This window comes from Alnus glutinosa, chromosome 1 (assembly GCF_958979055.1).
Source record: "Alnus glutinosa chromosome 1, dhAlnGlut1.1, whole genome shotgun sequence".
Classification (NCBI taxonomy): domain Eukaryota; kingdom Viridiplantae; phylum Streptophyta; class Magnoliopsida; order Fagales; family Betulaceae; genus Alnus; species Alnus glutinosa.
In genome coordinates, this window is record NC_084886.1 from 3,385,651 (window position 1) to 3,404,986 (window position 19,336).

The 19,336-nt window shown below is 37.1% G+C and overlaps 3 protein-coding genes across 3 annotated transcripts; 2 read left to right on the top strand and 1 right to left on the bottom strand.

The window, feature by feature from the left end:
• The first annotated feature begins 5,627 nt into the window (after window positions 1-5,627).
• LOC133866233 (cysteine-rich receptor-like protein kinase 3) lies at window positions 5,628-9,519 on the top strand. The gene is made up of 7 exons (XM_062302772.1): window positions 5,628-6,642; window positions 6,945-7,055; window positions 7,149-7,288; window positions 7,380-7,590; window positions 7,682-7,916; window positions 8,359-8,503; window positions 8,622-9,519. The coding sequence occupies exons 1-7, from the start codon at window positions 5,880-5,882 to the stop codon at window positions 8,949-8,951; spliced, it is 1,935 nt and encodes a 644-aa protein (XP_062158756.1). The 5' UTR covers window positions 5,628-5,879; the 3' UTR covers window positions 8,952-9,519.
• Window positions 9,520-10,511: 992 nt separating this feature from the next.
• Window positions 10,512-16,354, top strand: LOC133866243 (cysteine-rich receptor-like protein kinase 2). Its single transcript, XM_062302779.1, has 8 exons — window positions 10,512-10,732; window positions 13,006-13,845; window positions 13,976-14,089; window positions 14,198-14,337; window positions 14,431-14,641; window positions 14,786-15,020; window positions 15,205-15,355; window positions 15,494-16,354. The coding sequence occupies exons 2-8, from the start codon at window positions 13,080-13,082 to the stop codon at window positions 15,833-15,835; spliced, it is 1,959 nt and encodes a 652-aa protein (XP_062158763.1). The 5' UTR covers window positions 10,512-10,732; window positions 13,006-13,079; the 3' UTR covers window positions 15,836-16,354.
• Window positions 16,330-18,694, bottom strand: LOC133866251 (2-phytyl-1,4-beta-naphthoquinone methyltransferase, chloroplastic). Its single transcript, XM_062302785.1, has 8 exons — window positions 18,533-18,694; window positions 18,345-18,409; window positions 18,108-18,198; window positions 17,923-18,011; window positions 17,548-17,681; window positions 17,392-17,453; window positions 16,979-17,078; window positions 16,330-16,600 (listed from the first exon to the last, which is right to left on the bottom strand). The coding sequence occupies exons 1-8, from the start codon at window positions 18,665-18,667 to the stop codon at window positions 16,500-16,502; spliced, it is 777 nt and encodes a 258-aa protein (XP_062158769.1). The 5' UTR covers window positions 18,668-18,694; the 3' UTR covers window positions 16,330-16,499.
• Window positions 18,695-19,336: the final 642 nt, after the last annotated feature.

Below are 19,336 nucleotides of genomic sequence, written 5' to 3' on the forward strand. Positions count from 1 at the left end.
ATAAGTGTTGATCCTAATTAACTTTACCACGTACGTATCATCGGACGTTGTAAATATAAGACCGTCTTTATACAACTTATTTAGCCTGGTAGGTGAATTCCATATTATGATCATGTGAATCATAGGTGTTAATTACCTTACCTAAAAAACTTAAACTAATAGTAACGAAATGACTGGTAGAGAACGACGCCGGAGAAAGTAGCCATATAGGGTTGAGAATGTCTGGTACTAAATCCCACTTGGAATGCATCAAATAAGTTTTTTTTATAACTCTATATACTAGACTACTGGCTAGTGATCAGGTTGATGATTATACCACATGGTTATTTATCTTCCCTTTTATTTTTCCCACTTTTTGCAGGTCTCATCGTTGTAAATGCATGTTCATTTACATATATAGTTTGGTGGAATTTGGATGGGCAAAAGTAAAAGCAAAAATAGGTTTTGGGTAATTCTTTGATCAACCTCTGATCTAATATTTTAAAAGTAGTGTGCCTTACTAAATCTAAAGATAATGATATGGATGCCTCTCCGGCCTCCATCCTTAATTGATAAATATTAAGGCGTAGTGTTGTAAACTTGTGAAGGAGTAGTTTTAGATGAGGCAATCATTGTGCATATTGGTTTGCAAAACATAAAATACTTTCCAAAACACATTGATTTGAACTCGATCAACAAAAAATACTTCTTACCTTTAAATCACAAACACTTTGTCGGATAAAAACAAAAAACACTTTAAAAATCATTTTAAGTTTTGATGGCATTAATCGATGGCCTTCGACGGCAACCTTGGCTGCCAAGAAAACCTTTCTCGAAGGCTCTTACTAGTTTCTCGTACGTAGTGCCTCCTGAAGAACTCCTCTTATGTGAAATGATTCCATTGGACTAGTTCTTTGGTCCCCATTTCAGCGACCTTGACTGAGATAAAGGAGCTGATCATGCGCCCAACATATATAACCAGGATACCCAGGTCACTGATCTACTAAAAAACCCTTATAATTAACCTAAACCTACCTTTTGACGTGAGGGGAAAACATGCCTATTAAAAAAATTAAGTACCCAACTCACTTCTACTAGTTATTTTAACTTATTTATCGCTTCAATGCAAAGGCCAATTAAAACAGTGGCAAAAGTTGGAAGGTCGGTGGCCATTGAAGCTATATAGCATATATTCAACTCCAGTGCCCTCTTACCACTTCCTTTTCTTTAAAAAATAAAGAAAGTTGTAGCAGTTTTTTCAGTTAGCAGGCCAGGTATCAATTCGTTTTAGGCCATTTTTTTCATGATCAGAGGGCGTTATATATCGGTACTAATTAGGTTGACAATATTGGCATTGCTTTTCAGGTACTGTACGTAGCTTTTGTTTTTTTTAATGTAGAAGAGATCGAAGGTGGTTTGCACGTTCTTGTGAGTGGGGATAAAAAGGAGAAAAAGGTTTAGGAGTATTTAGTTGATCCATAGGCTAGCTGTCTGGGAATGTTGCATGTTGAGATACTCTCTGTCGTACGTTGTCTTCTTCTAGCACGCGGATGGGCCACACGTGGGACCTCTTGGGGCCATTCCGCTGCTGCTGTTCATATATATATGAATTAAACTCCATCTTTTCAACTTTTTCCTCACACAAGGGAAACTGCATGCTTTTCTTTCTTTATTTTTCTAGCTAGTTCCTTAATTAAGAGAGAAGATAATTAATTAATATTGTCCAATATTGATAGTCTGAAAGAGCAAAAATGTACTCAAAGACGAATGCTTTTTATCTTTTTATTTGATATTATTTGAGGGACATCATTAATTAGGTTTATATATATATATATATATATATATATATATATATATATATATATATATATAATAAGTGGCAGTAAGTCCATTCCATAAACCTTTCATACTTAATAAATTAATAACCACTTAATTTTAAAAAAAACATGTTTTAGACCCCAAGTTTTGACAATCAGTTTAACCGACATAGTAACAATGAATCAAATTACCACAGTTATAATCGCCACAATCCAACAAATTAAAGCATCAAACTAAATCAACATACAGATGTGATGATGAAGTGGAATTTTTTTTAAAGCTCTTCAAAAGTAAAATCATTATGGAAACTAGCCAACCCCAAAGATATCTATTATATAGAAAATGTGTATTACAAATTGATCAACTTACAAAACCTTTGTAAATCTTGATTTAGCTTGCAGCCTTGATGAACGACTCTTTCACCTCTGGACGTCACCCCAATTTCTTCTACTGAATCTTCCTTACAAATAAACTTTGTCCACTGCAACCAGGGATGAAACTACATATAGACTAAGGGGAGCCATGACCTCCTTTGGTTTTCAAATTTTCTTTTAATTTTTTATTAAGTAAATATATATATGTATTTTTAGGCTTAAAAATTACTTTGATCTCTCATTCATATATTTACCCATTCGAATGAGGAATTTCAGTTATGTCCCTGACTGTAACCTAGAATTATGGTGGCTAAAGGGATTTTTGTGTGTGTGTGTGCGCCCGTGCGTGTGTGGGAGGGGGGGGGGGGGTTTAATGGTGACAAAAAGAACAAGAGAGAATGTTCAAATTATGCTCAACAAGGTTTAGGATATCTCACCAAACTATTATAAAAAGTTCTCTATGTCTAAAAATCGTGCCGCGATAGGCAAATATAGGTAGGGTCAAATAAGGGTTTTAAAAGATAAGCCGGCTATTGAAAAAGCATGTCACAAGTTTGTTCAATTGAGCTTTGACGAGATTGCAATCGAGGAATATATTCTGAATAAATCTTGTTCAATCGAGATTGCAATATATTGAGTCGTTTTGTCCAAATTAATTAATTTTAAGACTTGTATTGACATCTAATTTTGACCTATTAAACATATAAATTTGTATCCCTTTGAATCAGCCTTCATCTTATGTTGGAATCAAAAGATATGACTAGGTCATTGCCATGGACAACATTTAATAAATTTGGATTTTTCATGTCTTTGGCCGACTTTTACACCAAGTACTCAACACTAAACATTACAACCAAAATATCATGTTCTGACACATCATGAATTTGTCAACACAAATATAAAAACCTAACAAATTCTATCTTAATGTTTTTATAATCCTAATAAACTTTAAGAATTGATACAAGCTTTGTGGATATATTTATCCTACCAAAATATACAGTAGTGGGTCGTATACAAATGAACTTTCTAGCCCAACCTTTTAAAATAAAAATGGCCCATTAAGTTTCTTAAAAAAAGTAAGGTGGTCCATTTAGTATCTTATCTTGGGAGTTTTAAAAGGCTTGGGATTATGTAGTGAGCCTTATCCATTTCCTTCTCCCAAATTACTCTTCTTCTTTTTTCTTTTTTCTTTTATAAATATTCTCCCAAATTACTTAGCCAAACAATTATAGTAATCTTACTTTCCCACAAGCTCAAAAAAAAAAAAAAAAAAAAAAAAATCTCACTTTCCAACAATACATAGACTATATAGTATACCTTACAAGGCCCAAGTTGCGGATTAATTCAACTTGGCTCATTAATCATAAAAGAGTCAAAAGTCCAGGCATTTCCAACTTGCCAAAGCATGGGCAGCGGGCCTGCCCATCATTCAACCTTTTTTATTATCTGCTTGTTTTCTTCTTCTTTTTCTAATTTTTTTTTTTTTTTTTAAGTTTATAACATTTGTGCAGCCTATTGCATATATAGCTTATCCACCATTCTTACTTTGTTTTTTTTTCCCAACCATTCTTACTAGATTTATTAATTAGTAAAAAATCAAAAGTACACAGATTTTCCTCCCTCCAAAAACATACAAATAAAAAGGGCATATGGACATTGTACTCTCTCTTATACAATAATAATAATAAAAAAAAATTACACACATTGAATACCATCAAAATCCATATATTAATTCTAAAAAAGTATTGTTGAACTTGAACCTGAGATATCTTCTTTTAACAATAAACCCTAGCAAGGAGAGGCAGAAACAATAAGCTTGTCAAAGCATTTATATATACACACCCGTATTCATTAATTCAACTTAATTTGCTTTCTTTTCTACCCATTATAACTTTAAGTATTGAAGGTAGTCGTTCTTCGATCAATTGTATCGTCTGTTCTCCTTTTAACCTTCTTATGATGCCTACATATTGACGTATCATTACTGTAACAACATCATCCTAATCCGTACATTACTTCTCAAAAGGTTTTGGTTGAATTTGAACCCGTGATATGTACTTCAAGTCATGATTTGATGTCCACTTTCTAGTACTTCCAAAGGTCAAGGTCAATTAGAATTTAGATCCAAATTCCAAAACCAGTACTTCCAAGATTTTTGAGTCCCACCACTACGATTATTTCCTCCTCAAGTGCCAACAACTTCCGCGTTTGCTTTTCCAAAATCCTTTTCAACTCGATCAGGCCCTTCATTTCTTTACGATATGGTCAATATATCCACAATAATTAATTATCATAATGCTAACAAAAATTTTCGCACGTTGAAAGCTTGGAGTTTGATTGATTTTTCATTTCGAAAAACTCTAGGCAATATATTCACGTTCGAACGAGCCTAGAATAGAATGCCTCACTCGTTTAAAGTCGATCCGTTCAAATGAGTCTAACACAAAGTGTTTCGATCAAATCCTTCCTTGAAGTTTATTCAACCGAGATTGTCTATAACTCAAAACAAAGAGTTTTTATAAAGAGAAAAAGAGTTTTAGGGTTTGAGATGAAATAAGTCTAGTAAAAGAATTCAAATGAATTAATTTTTAGATGCGTGTAATTGTATTTCAGTATATTGGGTTTAGAAGACTCGTGGAAGAAAATAAATAATTTAATATATGTGAGTTCTAGAAGAATAGTTTTGAATTTGAACTAAACTTATCATTGAAGTTTTTGTGAAGTCAAAGTTTTGCACCGTATACAAACAAAGATTCATACCACCATCTGTCGTGCCCAATTTTATAATTTATTTATTAACACAGTTACAAGTACTCATTTTTAATTTCACTTTCCGGGGACGCGTTATCTGAATTCTGAAACTTTTTTTTTTTTTTTTTTTATTTATTTATTAATGAAATGAGTTTGACAAAAGTGACAGATGTATATATTATTATCCTTTTCGGAAACCTGAAAGCTAAAGGCATACGGGGTAGTTCACCCAATTCCAACGTCCTTTGGCAATCGGTGTGATTCGTGCTTAAACGCAGTTATAATTCAACTTGATGCCTTTGGTAGCTTTCGTCGCAGTGCTTTGTGGTCTCGAACTTGGTCCCCGTCGCGGCGGTCTTGATTGCTTGAGAGACGGTGCAGTACGGACGATGGTCTTGATATTAAATATTTTTGTCTGTTTTGAAAAAATTCATTTATTTATTTGAAAAAAGAAATTAACTTGAGCAGAGCTACGCTAGCAAAGTGGTAGGACGGTCTATAATTTAAACTTTTTCATTCGATGCTTTGAGTAATGACACGTATATATTTTTTTTCAAGTTAATTATTAGATTTATTTTCTACATTTGAATTCTACGTATTTAATTTTTAATTTTTTTACAAATATTATTATAATATATAAAAATTATACGAAAGTGGTAAACGTATGGATTAAAGGATGGCCATTTCAGTCCCTTCGCTGTCTCTCTAGCACTCTCGGCCATTGTGGGGGCATCATTGGGGGCAAGTGGGTACAGGCTAATCGCCCGGAGACTCCTCCGGCGGGACCCGCTGCTGCTTATGCTGACTCGTTTCCCCGGGGCAAAAGCCGAGGGCTTGAAATGGGAGCATCAAAGCAATTTCTACCGAAACAGGGGATCGCTTTCCGTATCTTTCTTGTCAAAAACATTTTGAGCACGTAATTTTTAATCAAATCCTTGCAATTGTTTTTGATCCAATATGTCTCGCCTGCTCTTTCTTCTCCTCCTATTCTTATGCTTCTCTGTAAATCAATGTCTTTCCGACCCAAGAGCCACACAGGCTGCTCTTATGTGCAACAACAGAACTGCCTTACAGCAAGACCGCCAAACCTTCGTCGCGAACTTCTTGGCGGCCGTGGACACCTTGACCTCTCTGATTACCATCCAAAGATATGCCGCTGTTGTGAACGGGACGGGTAATAACACGGTTTACGCCTTTGGAGAGTGCATGAAAGATCTTACTCAGACAGACTGTAACCTCTGCTTTGCCCAGTGCAAGACCCAGGTTCTCAGGTGCCTCCCATTTCAGAGAGGCACTCGTGGTGGCAGGCTTTTCTATGACGGGTGTTATCTCAGGTACGATGACTATTATTTCCTAAATGAGACGCTGAGCGTGGAAGACAGGGCCGTGTGTGGGAACCAAAGTTTTGTTGGGAATGATACTGTCTTCAGCGCTAATGTTAACCAGTTGGTGAGGAATCTGAGCGTGGAAGCACCTAAGAATGATGGGTTCTCTGTGGGGTCTGTGAACAAAGGAAATGTGACGGTTTATGGGTTGGCTCAGTGTTGGGAGTTTGCGAATCGTACTGGTTGCGAGGAATGCTTGGCGAATGCGGTCGCTAAGATTGGTTCATGTGCTCCGAAAGGAGAAGGAAGGGCACTGATCGCTGGTTGCTACATGAGGTATTCGACCCAAAAGTTCTATTATAATTCGACTCAGCCTGTTGAAGAAAGTAATCGAGGTGAATCTGCTTCCCCTGAATTTTTGTTTTTCTTTCCTTCCTTCATGGTAGCAAATAAGTGAAATTGGAATTAGGCCCATATAATCAAATTATATGCCCTGATCCCCCCCCCACCCCCCCCCCCCCCCCCCCCCCCCCTTTTTCTTGGATGAAAAATCAAAAGGGGAAATTTAGATTGTTTGGATTGAATATAGCTTTTGCATTAGAGTTGACATGAACATTAACTTAGTCTGGTGTAGCAAATGCTTGGCTTCAATTCTGATTAATGATGGTCAAAGTGTAATACGTGTTATTTGTGTTAGGACGCCACTTGGCTATAACTTTGGCTGCAACATCTTCTGCTGTGGCTGTTGTTATGGTTATTGCAACGGTTGTTTTCATTGTGAGGAAGAACTCCTTAAGGAAGAGGAGAGGTATTACCTATGCTTGATATCTGACATTCTTAAAGTTCATGTCTGGAGTATTAATTTCATGTTTAGCTTATTTTGATCTGGCATTTGTTTCAGAGAGAAAGCAACTGGGTGCTCTGATGGCAACCGTGAATAAGTCCAAACTCAATATTTCATATGAAATTCTTGAAAAGGCCACAAATTACTTTCACAATTCCAATAAGCTAGGACAAGGAGGATCTGGTTCAGTTTACAAAGTAATTTCAGGTTCCATTATCTACTTTATTCGAGGGAATCGGATCTTTTGCACATGAAATTAACTAGGTAGATTTGTTTGTGTCAAAGTAGGGAGTTTTGCCAGACGGGCAGGTTGTTGCCATCAAGAGGCTTTTCTTCAATACAAGACAATGGGTGGATCATTTCTTTAATGAAGTCAATTTAATCAGCGGCATCAATCACAAAAATCTTGTGAAGTTGTTGGGATGCAGCATTACAGGCCCCGAAAGCCTTCTTGTCTATGAATTTGTGCCGAATCAAAGCCTTCACGACTACTTCTCTGGTTGTAATCTAACCTTGAATTCCCACTTATTTAAGATTATTGCTCTTTCTCATTCAACTCTTATACTTGCGCTTCTTTTGGTTTGATTCAGCTAAAACTAATGGTCAGTTGCTAACGTGGGAGGTGAGGTATAAGATCATATTGGGTACAGCCGAGGGCTTGACCTATCTTCACGAGGAATCAAATACAAGAATCATTCATAGAGACATTAAATTAAGCAATATTTTGCTTGAGAATGACTTCGTGCCAAAGATTGCAGATTTTGGACTTGCTAGGTTATTTCCCGAAGATAAGACTCACATCAGCACTGGCGTTGCTGGCACACTGTAAGCACAAGGCCTTCTTTGGTTCAGAGTAGTGTTTATCATTCTTTTGATTAATTTCATCTGCATGTGATCAAGAGCATTCTTCTGTCTGTCTTGGGTAACATTTTATATGAATGTTTTAGTGAAACACCTCCTATCTGTCTTAGGTAACAACTCTCTTGATGCCATAGTGTTTCATATAATGTATCTGTTGATTCAGGGCAAGATAGATTCAGAGTTGATCTTCTCATGATGCGTATATATTGTTCTTTGCAATATATAGTTATTTGTCATGAATATATTAAGAAAGCATAAGCTTGTCTAGGAGCAAATCTTTGTTGTATTAGCATTACTTGTAGCAATTTACTCGTCCTTCTGTTCCATACGTAGATTCACATTTGAATGTGTTATCACTGCTTACATATCCATCTCTAATATGGAGTCAACCATATTGCATCTGTAGAGGTTATATGGCTCCAGAGTATGTTGTTCGTGGCAAGTTGACAGAGAAAGCAGATGTTTACAGTTTTGGAGTTCTTGTAATTGAAGTTGTATGTGGAAAGAGAAACAATGCCTTCTCCGAAAATTCACATTCCATTCTACAAAAGGTAAATCATTTCATTTGGGAACATTTGCTAATTCCTGCTTTGGTAAATGATTCTCCTGATCTAACTTCAAGCCTGGAAAAATAACAAAGCCTTCTTTTGCCTTTCTTCTGTTTTAAAGGTCTGGAGCCTTCATGGAACGGGTAGGGTATGTGAAGCTGTTGATCCGGTCTTAGAGGGTAAGTTTCAAGAAGAGGAGGCATCTCGCTTACTTCAAATAGGGCTACTATGTGTACAAGCCTCTGCAGAGCTGCGGCCATCAATGTCATTAGTTGTGAAAATGTTAACTGATAATCATGAAATTCCTCAGCCAACACAGCCACCGTTTCTTAATTCTAGCAGTGCAGAAATCAGCCAAAATATACCACCTGCAACTTACTATTCTCAGCCTGAGTCCTACACCAATTCTTCGGGGAACGACATCACAGATAGCGGGATCCAGCCGAGATGAACAATTCTCTCCTTAAACACCTTGTATATTATCCCCTTACCTTCAACTCTGCCATGCCATCCATTCCACCAGGCACTGCTGTTGCCAGCCTGAAGTCCTCTGATACATACTTTTCTATCGAGTTTGTTAGTAGCACATTGGAATTTTTTGCTCAAGGAGACGTTCGAGAGTGACGACGGAGAGCTGTTTGTCATAGTCCCGGGGAAGTCGGGAGCCCTTGTGATTATATTAGGAGAAATCAATCTATTACTCTGGCCTGCACCATCTGCTAAAATACTGAGTTCGAATTAGGTTGTTGTCTAGTTTCAGGATGTTTTAACAGCATCGATAGAGCTGAATGCCTTTTGCATTCTTTTACGATGGATAATCTACATGTAAAGCTTATAGTTACGAGCTTTGAGCTCAATACATATTTGATATTTATGACATAAATCACCGACCCAGCGTAAAAGAAAGTCTCATTGTAAAAATTTACAAGTATGGGAAATCTGAGAAATGAAGTGAGAAGGGTTGCATAATTTGATTAATACACATTCAGACCTGCCGGTTGAATTACGGAGATTGAATATTTTGGATGGTCTTTCAACCCGGCATCATTTTAACCTGGGACTCCATTTTTCTCGCCTTTCACATGTATATTCAATACTATAATCACTCTTTTTATTTTTTCACAGCAAATTGATAGACAAATTCCAATAACGTGTTTGGTGGCTTTCTTCTTAACTTGCGTACAAATAAGAACGATCCGCCCGAATCTATTTCAACGATTCTCACTTTCAAATGACGGTGATTAACAAATTTGAAAACAATATAAAACAAAAATTGCACATCCAAACAAGCTTAGCTATTTATAGTTGACTTCTTCTATCTTCTTAACATTTATAATTTTATAACCACATTCCCCGTTCCGGTATCATAAAATTTTTGTTATAATCATATAAAGATTAAAAATAAATAAAAAATATTAAGTGTGTTTGATAACCCTTTTGCAGAGGTTTTTTTTTTTTTTTTTTGTTGATAAAGTGTTTTGGTGGGTAAAATAAGTTTTGAGTTTTTTTGTTAGTGTTTTGTGATGAAATTTGTTTGTTAATGTTTTGACTTTTTTGGTAGGAAGAAAAAAAGATAAAAGAAAGGGATTAGCAAACGGGACCAATTAAAGTTGGGTAATTTTATACTATTATGCGTACATAAACAAAGCAAAAGAAATAATGATGTTAGGATATTACGATTTTTATTATAAATTTTTAAAAAATTAATATGATAGTCTACGTGCTACTTACCCTGTTAAGACTAAACAATTAAATTTAACCGTCAAATTTATTGCTAAATTTCTTAATCTATGTCGTGACATGTGCACGTGTTAAAACGCCGTTACTTATCTCTAAAAAATAGAAATATATCATTAACCTAAAAAATGTAATAAAGTAATTTAATAATAGTACATACCTTAAGGAGTGATTTGATACCGACAACTAAATAAAACACTGAAGAAGGGCAGAATGGTAAATCTGAAGAGCAAGTCATATCCCCGCTGCCGTGAAATCTGAACAAGACGAAAGTCGTCTCAAGTCTGAGTCGGAAAACCGCGTTTTTCCCACTCTTACGGTCTTACCGATTCCGTCATTGACTCATTTTCTTTAGAAATATAGAGGAAACCTCTCTCTTACTTTCGTCTATTACTCATTTCTTTTCCCCCAAACCTCTTCATCTTTCGGCACCAGCTTTTCTGGTCAGTTTCAAGTTTGATTCAACCACTGACACAGAGGCCAATGCATACAACGGTAAGAACTCTGATCTATAACCTCTTTCCATGATATCTGAGCTTTTCTGTCAATCTTCTAACTACGAATCCCTTAATTTTGTTTCCACTGGTGAAATAATATCGAAAATCTGGTCTATATTTGCCGATTTCATACACAAAGGATAGCTTTATTGGCAACACCTTCAACAATGCTGTTTACTTGAATAAGTTTTGTTAATTCATATACTCTGTTTTTCTTCTTCAATTTTTTTTTTTTTTTTTTGTCAAATCGAGTTTATCCTGTAAAATCATCTTTTATATTTTCATATCCGCTTCATTTGCCATCTACGGAAGGGATTATGGATGAGTTTTTCTTTGAATGAATGAGACATGATCTGTTTGAGTATGTTTACTGCTTAATGATAAGTTTAAATACATTTCACGGCCATTCTATTATTTCTATACCATGGATCAGCAACCTGTTGAATCCCATTTTCGAGAAAGAGAAAGAACAACTACAGTGTTGCACAGAGTTTTCGATGATGGGATTGGTGGGGGCCCAATGGGCTTGGATATTTATTAGAGGTCGTTGGGGGTGTGGTGGAGGTATTGATAATTTTGGTCCCGACTTTTGGTTCTAGAAATGTTTACGGGCCCACACCCACAGACATAAAAGGGAGGTCTATGCTTCCCTCGATCAGTTCATTCCTTGTCCTCTATGTACCATTTTTCTTTTCAAAGTGCATGGAAAACACCTTAATGGCCGCGTGGCTTAAGAGTTATTATTGATTGTGAAAAGCTCTCACTTTTGGATCTTAACCCATACAATGCTTTCCAGTTAGTTGCCCTGGCGTCACAACCGTCTGATGTTGATCGAATAATGCGAAAAAGTGATTAAATCATCCGCAAAAGGTGGTATGTGGAGCATGGGACCACGGATTGGGATCGCTTGAAATTCAGCACCCGAATTTTACTACAGTTTAAGAGAGGGTGGTTGCGGGCCAACATTTTGAATTTGGATCCTCTCCATTAAAGGTGAGGGTGTAGTTATCTTTTCACATTTAGAAAAGACAACTATGCCCTCACTGTTATACTACTTGAAGAGGATCATTGTCCCAACATTTTAGGATCCGAGACCCATGTGTCTGGAATAAGTAGGCCTACAGCCCTATAAAATTTGGGCAATCTAAATTCAAGGATCTTTGTTGTAGACTACGCCCAGTGGCGGAGCCACTAAGGGGCCTGGCCTCCCCAAGCCCTAAGGTTCTCTCAAAAAAAAAATTAAAAAAATTAAAATTTTACCCCAAATTTTGTTATTTTTTTCTAATTTTGGCCCCTCCAAAACTTTTTTTTTCAATTTGGCTCCCCCAACTTGGGGGGGTTGGCTCCGCCCCTGACTACGCCATTTCCTTTTGTGGAGAAATGTTACACACTTTCACTTTCACACTTGAATCTACACACTCTGACGTGATACTAAAAATCATAATTAAATTTTGGATCGATCAGTAATGCATTTTGATCTAATGGTGAATCTTAGGGAGCCGGATCCTCTCCCGTTTAAATAAACTTGAGAAGAGCTGGTTCTTTTTAAAATAAGGTCAAAATTGTCATTTCACAATTTTATTATTATTAAATTTTTTTTTTTGATAATTTTTCCCTTCTGTTTAAAAGGATCAGGATCCAAATTTGATTTTTAGTGTCACATGAGAATGTGTGGATTCGGGAGTGTATAGCATTTCTCTTTCCTTGTGAGTCTCAGCTGGCTCTTTCTTTGAATCGGGTGTGAAAGCAGAGAAATTTTTTGTAATGCAACTATCATACGGGTACAATGCCAATTGCCAATCCAAGACGTGCCTTTTTGACTGGGGGTGCTGGAAATTGGCAAAGCCATAAAACTTCAAGGACGGTGCCAAAAAATCAATGCTGTTACTTTTTTCTATGTTTTTGGCTTCAGTTTCAAACCCCTATGCTATTCAGGACTCAGAATTTCCCACCTATATATCATTTTTATCGTGAAATTTGTTTCATATTTGATCACTTGAGAGATTCTTGATATGATATGCCAAGAATAAAACTGTGGAATTCCCACAACTTGAATGTGAGGACTTTTGTGCTACCTGCTAATGATAGTTCCCAGCCTGGGTTGGTACAACAGCTACACAATCAATATTAGAATTTAGAAATGCTTTATTGCTTGATGTTTTGCCGGTAATTGTCATTCGTTCTCCCAACAAATATTCTTTTCTGTTCTCTTGTTCCATGTTAAATGTTCTTACAGGTCCATACTGACTTTTATTTCTTTTTGCCGCAGAGACTACTGAAGTTCATTGTTGAATATCCAGACAATCAATAGCAGAGATTAATACAAGTCCTAACTAATCCCAAAAATGAAGAAAGAATTCCCATCTCTTTCTTCTCGATATGTTATCTTCCTTGTTGTCAAGACTCTGTTACTACTAGAAACAGCAGTGGGAGATCCCAGATCCCAAACAGTCCAAGTAATTTGTGGGAACCAACTTGAGCACAATAGCAGTATCTTTGTTCCAAATTTTGTTGCTACAATGGAAAAAATCAGCGACCAAATGCGAGTTTCAGGCTTTGGAGAAGCAGTCACAGGTTCAGGCCCTGATATTAACTTTGGGCTTGCCCAGTGCTATGGAGATCTCCCATTACTTGACTGTGTATTGTGCTATGCTGAGGCTCGCACGGTTCTTCCCCAGTGCTTTCCTTACAATGGGGGTCGGATTTACCTCGATGGTTGCTTCATGAGGGCCGAGAATTATAGCTTCTTTGAGGAGTATAAAGGACCGGGTGACGGTGCCGTTTGTGGGAATAAAACAAGGAAGAACTCAACATTTGAGGCATCAGTGAGAGACGCTGTGACACAGGCAGTTGTAGCTGCACCAAACCAGAAAGGCTATGCAAGAGCTCAGGTTGCTGTACCTGGGGCAGTGAATGACTCAGCTTATGTTCTGGCTGACTGTTGGAGGAGTTTGAATGCAAGCTCTTGTAGAGAGTGCTTGGACAATGCATCTACTTCAATATTGGAATGCTTGCCTTGGTCGGAAGGGCGAGCGCTGAATACCGGCTGCTTCATGAGGTACTCGGACAAAGATTTCCTCAACAAAGTAGTCGGAAATGGAAGTTCTAGAGGTAAATGAATTAAAAGTTTGTCAAATATGGATCTTTATGTTAGGGGACCAAGTTTGTCGCATCAAGGAGGATAACATCTCTAGTTGTAAATTTGTCCTGATCATGGGCTTTTATTGATTGACTTCTGCAGGTACCACAATAGTGATAGTAGTTTCTGTAGTGAGTTCGGTGGTTGTTTTGGTAGTTGGAATAGTTATTGGAGTTTATATCTGGAAGCGCCTACACATACAAAAGAAAAGAAGAGGTAAAAATGCTTATTTTGGAACAATGCAGTACTCATTGTGCAACCTCGTCGATATTTTATTCCTTTAGGATCATCGTTAATAATGTCAATGTTTTTATGGCTCCCTAGGTTCAAATGATGCAAGAAAGTTGGTGAAAACGCTTAACGACAGTAGCTTGAACTTCAAGTATTCCACAATAGAGAAGGCTACAGGAACCTTTGACAACGCCAACAAGCTTGGGCAAGGAGGATTTGGTACTGTTTATAAGGTAGTTTCTCTCCTTTTCATATCCCCATAACCCTCCCCCCCCCACCCCCTAAACCATATGTTCTCAGAGATTTATAAGTTTCCTCCATCACAGGGAGTTTTGCCTGATGGACGAGAGATTGCTGTCAAGAGACTTTTCTTTAACAATAGACACAGAGCAGGGGATTTCTACAATGAAGTTAACATGATAAGCAGTGTGGAACACAAAAATCTTGTCAGGTTATTAGGATGCAGTTGCTCAGGACCGGAGAGCCTACTTATCTATGAATACCTGCCTAACAAAAGCCTTGATCGGTTCCTCTTTGGTAATTACTTTAAGTTTTACATTACGATGGTTTCTAGCTAATTCTCTAACCGCTTCTTATGTCTCTCCAAGTTATGATTAAAATTGAAGCTGATGATATTTTATATGAAATCAACAATTTAAATATTCTCTAATTGGATGACAGACACTAACAGAGGTAAAGCACTCAACTGGGAGAAGAGATACGAGATTATTGTTGGTACAGCAGAAGGTTTAGTCTACCTTCACGAGAACTCCAAGATCAGAATCATTCATAGAGATATAAAAGCCAGTAATATCTTGTTAGACTCAAGGCTTCGTGCTAAAATTGCCGATTTTGGGTTGGCCAGGTCTTTCCAAGAAGATAAGAGCCACATAAGCACGGCCATTGCAGGAACACTGTAAGTATCCTATTTCTATTTCATAGTTTGAATCATTGAATGGCCGTTTTTTTTTTTTTTTTAATCATGGAATGGCGCTTTAAAATAGAAGAACATGTATTAGTGAGAAAATATAGCAGTGATTTTAAAGGTTTATTTTCATTTGTCCTCGACAAGGTAGTGATTTCTTTCAATGGATTTACAGAGGATACATGGCTCCAGAATACCTAGCCCACGGCCAGTTAACAGAGAAGGTCGATGTCTACAGCTTTGGGGTGCTTGTGTTAGAGATTGTTACGGGAAGGCAGAACAACAGGTGCAAAACCTCAGAATACTCAGACAGCCTAGTCACAATAGTAAGCTTCAGTTCTTCACCCTTCAAAAAATGCCTCCTTTTTAAACTTATTGATTTTTATTACTCCCTTTAATTAAAAGAACTCACTTCTACCCTTTTTCTCACTTGTTCATGTGTTCTGTTTTTTGTTACAAAATAGACATGGAAGCATTTTCGATCAGGTGCAGTTGAACAATTATATGATCCAAATCTAATGCCGCATGACCACCAGGACAGCAATGTTCCGAATGAGGTTTTCAGGGTGATGCATATTGGACTTCTGTGCACCCAAGAGATTCAGTCATTACGACCAACAATGTCAAAGGCACTACAGATGTTAACAAAGAAGGAGGAGCACCTTCCTGCACCAACAAATCCACCTTTTATGGATGAAGGGACCATGGAACTGAATGACACGTGCGAGGGCCCACTTTACCCCTTCAAAGCAGGAATTTCTGATTCAATTGCCACCGTCGCTGACAGTTCTTTCTATCCCAGGTGACCATATTGCTACAATCTCCGGCAGTTCTTTCTGTCGCAGGTGACTGTAAGCGGAGTGAGGATGGCTGTTTTCTCGGAAAAACCCATGCTCATAAGTTGTCTATTCAAATGAAAGAAACCACAGATCTCAGATTACAACCAGGCCTCAGCTGCTTGTCATTGTCATTTGGCAGCCAACTCAAGGAACTCGAGGAATTCTAGATGCGTGACTGAGGGCTTCAACGACAACTCTCCCAAATTTGAGTTTGAGGAAGTATATAGATATGTGTGTGTATGTATTTGTGTGTGTGTGTGTATATATATATACACACACACACACACACACACACACACACACACGGATGTCTCAACCTGCATGTCAAACACAGGATGTAGCACCCTAAATAGAAAAGTTTTTTTTGATAAGTAACACCCTAAATAGAAAAGTTGGCAGTCTTTTTAATTGTTTGAGATGTAAACCTGATGAAGCAACCAAAACTGCAAAGACAGAATATATGAGCAGAAAAGAAAATTCGGGCTACTATTGATCCAATTGTTTAACATAACATTCCAGTTTAGCAACCAAGAAAACACGGAAATATGAAAAAGTTCAGAGCTTCGGGGTGCTTCGTTCTGAGAAATCAATAATTCAAAGTTGTGAGAACAATACCACCCATGAATTGCATCTAACGTTTGGCTACTAAGTTCCCCATCAGGCCTCCGCCAATCTCGTAATGCCTGGCGCTCGAGAATCCTACTTGTAAAGCAAGCTTCTCCAATTCCTTCCCTGTATCAAAAGACAAAATTTGATCACCCAATTGGATGGAAAGAAATTATGGTGGCAACAGTTTCTTACTGTACGGGAAATCTACCACTCATCTCATCCTTTCTAAGACAACATATTCGATAAAACTTCTGTCAAAGCAAACCACTTTTCCAGGGATTTATAAAATTTGGTGTGTATAAACTTGGTAAGATCATCATATCAAAGTATGGCCTAAGGGATTCCTTGAAATGGAGAGCCCAGCTAAACGTACCAAGTACACCAATTTGATATATACAAGATTGAGCCAAATTTTGATTTCAACATGTTTAATCTACAACCATATTGACAACCAATCCACCTAACGTAGCATGATTCACAATTAGTTAAGGGAGAAATAACCTGTTAAAAATTCCCTGATTGAGCTCTTCAAATATTCATACTCCTTCGCAAGACCATAACCAGTTGCCATTGGGACAACAACATTGTCAATCATCCATTCCTTGCAAAATGAATACATTTAACAAAAATCAATTTATTTTTGCAACAGGTACACATAAATGTTGAAACATAATATTCAATAATCACAACATTGTCAAACAGAAACAGAAACATAACTCATATGAATGAAAACTACAAACTGCTCGTAATCTGAGGCAGCAACTGAAAACAAAACAGGAAGGGCATCCATCATAATTTCCTGTTTTGAGAACATTTTGGTGGATAAAATTTGTAGAGAAAAGCAACAATTACCCGAGTTTAAGACATGATTTTCCTTGAAAGAGAAAAAAAAAATGGTATCTCACAGTGACTACCTGAGTTGCAGCAGTGAATGGTTGAGTGCTTTTGTTGAAATCAAGGACAGATACTCTTGAACCTGAAAAGCCCACAAGAATAATTAATGTCAGGTCTCACTTTCAAATTCACCGGCTTTCATATTTCCACACAGAGAGAGATTATACTCATAAGACCTGGTTTTAGAACTCTCAACATCTCCAGCATGGCTCTGTGTTTATCCACCACATTTCGTAGCCCATAACCCACTGTAATGGCATCGAAGTAACCATCAGGAAATGGCAAATCGAGCGCATCGCCTTCAACCCACCTATATTGACACATTCTATTAGTGCCTCTGTAGCACTCATCAGTATTATTATTAACTAAAAAATTCTAAGAATGGGGAGGCAATTATGGAGGACTTTAGGATCAATTATAGAGAACATTTTAGGAAACTAACATGCAATTCTTTCAGAACAAAATGGCCTTGAGAAACCTTATTATATTTTTAATTAGTATGCATATGCAAATCATTTTATTCATTAACCGCTAGATTTACCAATGCTCACTCGATAATGTTGCGGCAGGCTTTCGGGACCAAGTTTTGCCGGTGTGAAGCAATTGACAGTTGCTCCTTTGAGAAATCAAGACCAGTCACCTGCAAATCGTAACCCCAATAAAAGTAAAGGAAAAGAGCCACATAACACATCTTTCTACAACATTAGATTACAACAATGGTGGTGTTGGAACAGACCTTGCCATTGGACCCGACCTTCTCGGACAAGAGAAAAGCTAAATCCCCACTTCCACAACACAAATCCAACACACGGTCTCCCATTTTAGCTCTGACACCCACAATTCCAACATCAAAAAATAAATCGAATCCCAAATAAAAGGAACAAAAAATAGAGAAGACCCAACTATTAGAAACGAAAAATAATTATTAATGAAGCCTTTTATTCTAATTGAACAAAAAATAAAATACACTTACCCACTCCATGATACTGCCATTCTTTTCCAAATTCGATGCTGACCCAAACTCAACAAGTCATTCAACTGCATTTTCAATTTTTTTTTTTTATAAAAAAAATTAGGAATTAAACCCTTAGAAAGGATCCAAAAACATAAGAAGGAATTTGCATTGAAAGAAAAGAAAGAGAGAGGGTAAAGAGGGTGCACATTATCGTAGACAGGAGCTATGCGGTTGAAGAGGCCCTGGCGCTCGTCAGAAGCACAACGAACTGGCCTTTGTCTGAACCGGCATGTGGAAGGAAGGGATAGCTGAAGGGAAGCCACTCCCATGGGGCCGTACATCCTTTTAGTTAGACAAACACATACTAGTTCGTGTATATGTATAAGATACGGATAATCCGATGCTGCGGCCTTGTACTTTTGTCCCTTCCACAACAAACTAAACCTTTTTTTTTTTTTTTTTGAATTATTAGGGCTGAGGGTCAAAGCCTAATTAAATGATTGGGCTCAATCAAAAAAAAAAAAAAAAAGATGATTGGGCTCTCCACCAATTGGGCCCTCTTCGTAGAGATGGAAAATAAAATTTTTGATTGGAAAATAAAATTTTTGATTGGACCATCACAATGCCATGTTTATATATATATATATATAGTTTTAGGTCTATTAAAGAAACGTATCGGCTTTTAATTGGATATGACATTATAGTATCGTTAGAAGTTTAACAGAAGGTATATGAAAGAATCTATTTGATAACAAATAATTAGGACTTTGATTTGATAAAAAGTTACACCCCATCCATCCTTTTTTTCTCAAGAAAAAAAACATATCAAACGAAGAAGGAAAAGAACAAAGAGGGAAAGACAGACCAAAGAAAAAGAGGAGTTTGGAGATTACGGAGGCTTTTGATCGCTCAGGAACTAAGTGGAAATGGAAAGAATGAGAATGCATCCAATAGACAACATAGAAGAGGTCCATCTAATTAGATTTTTTTTTTTTTTTTTTTTTTTTTTT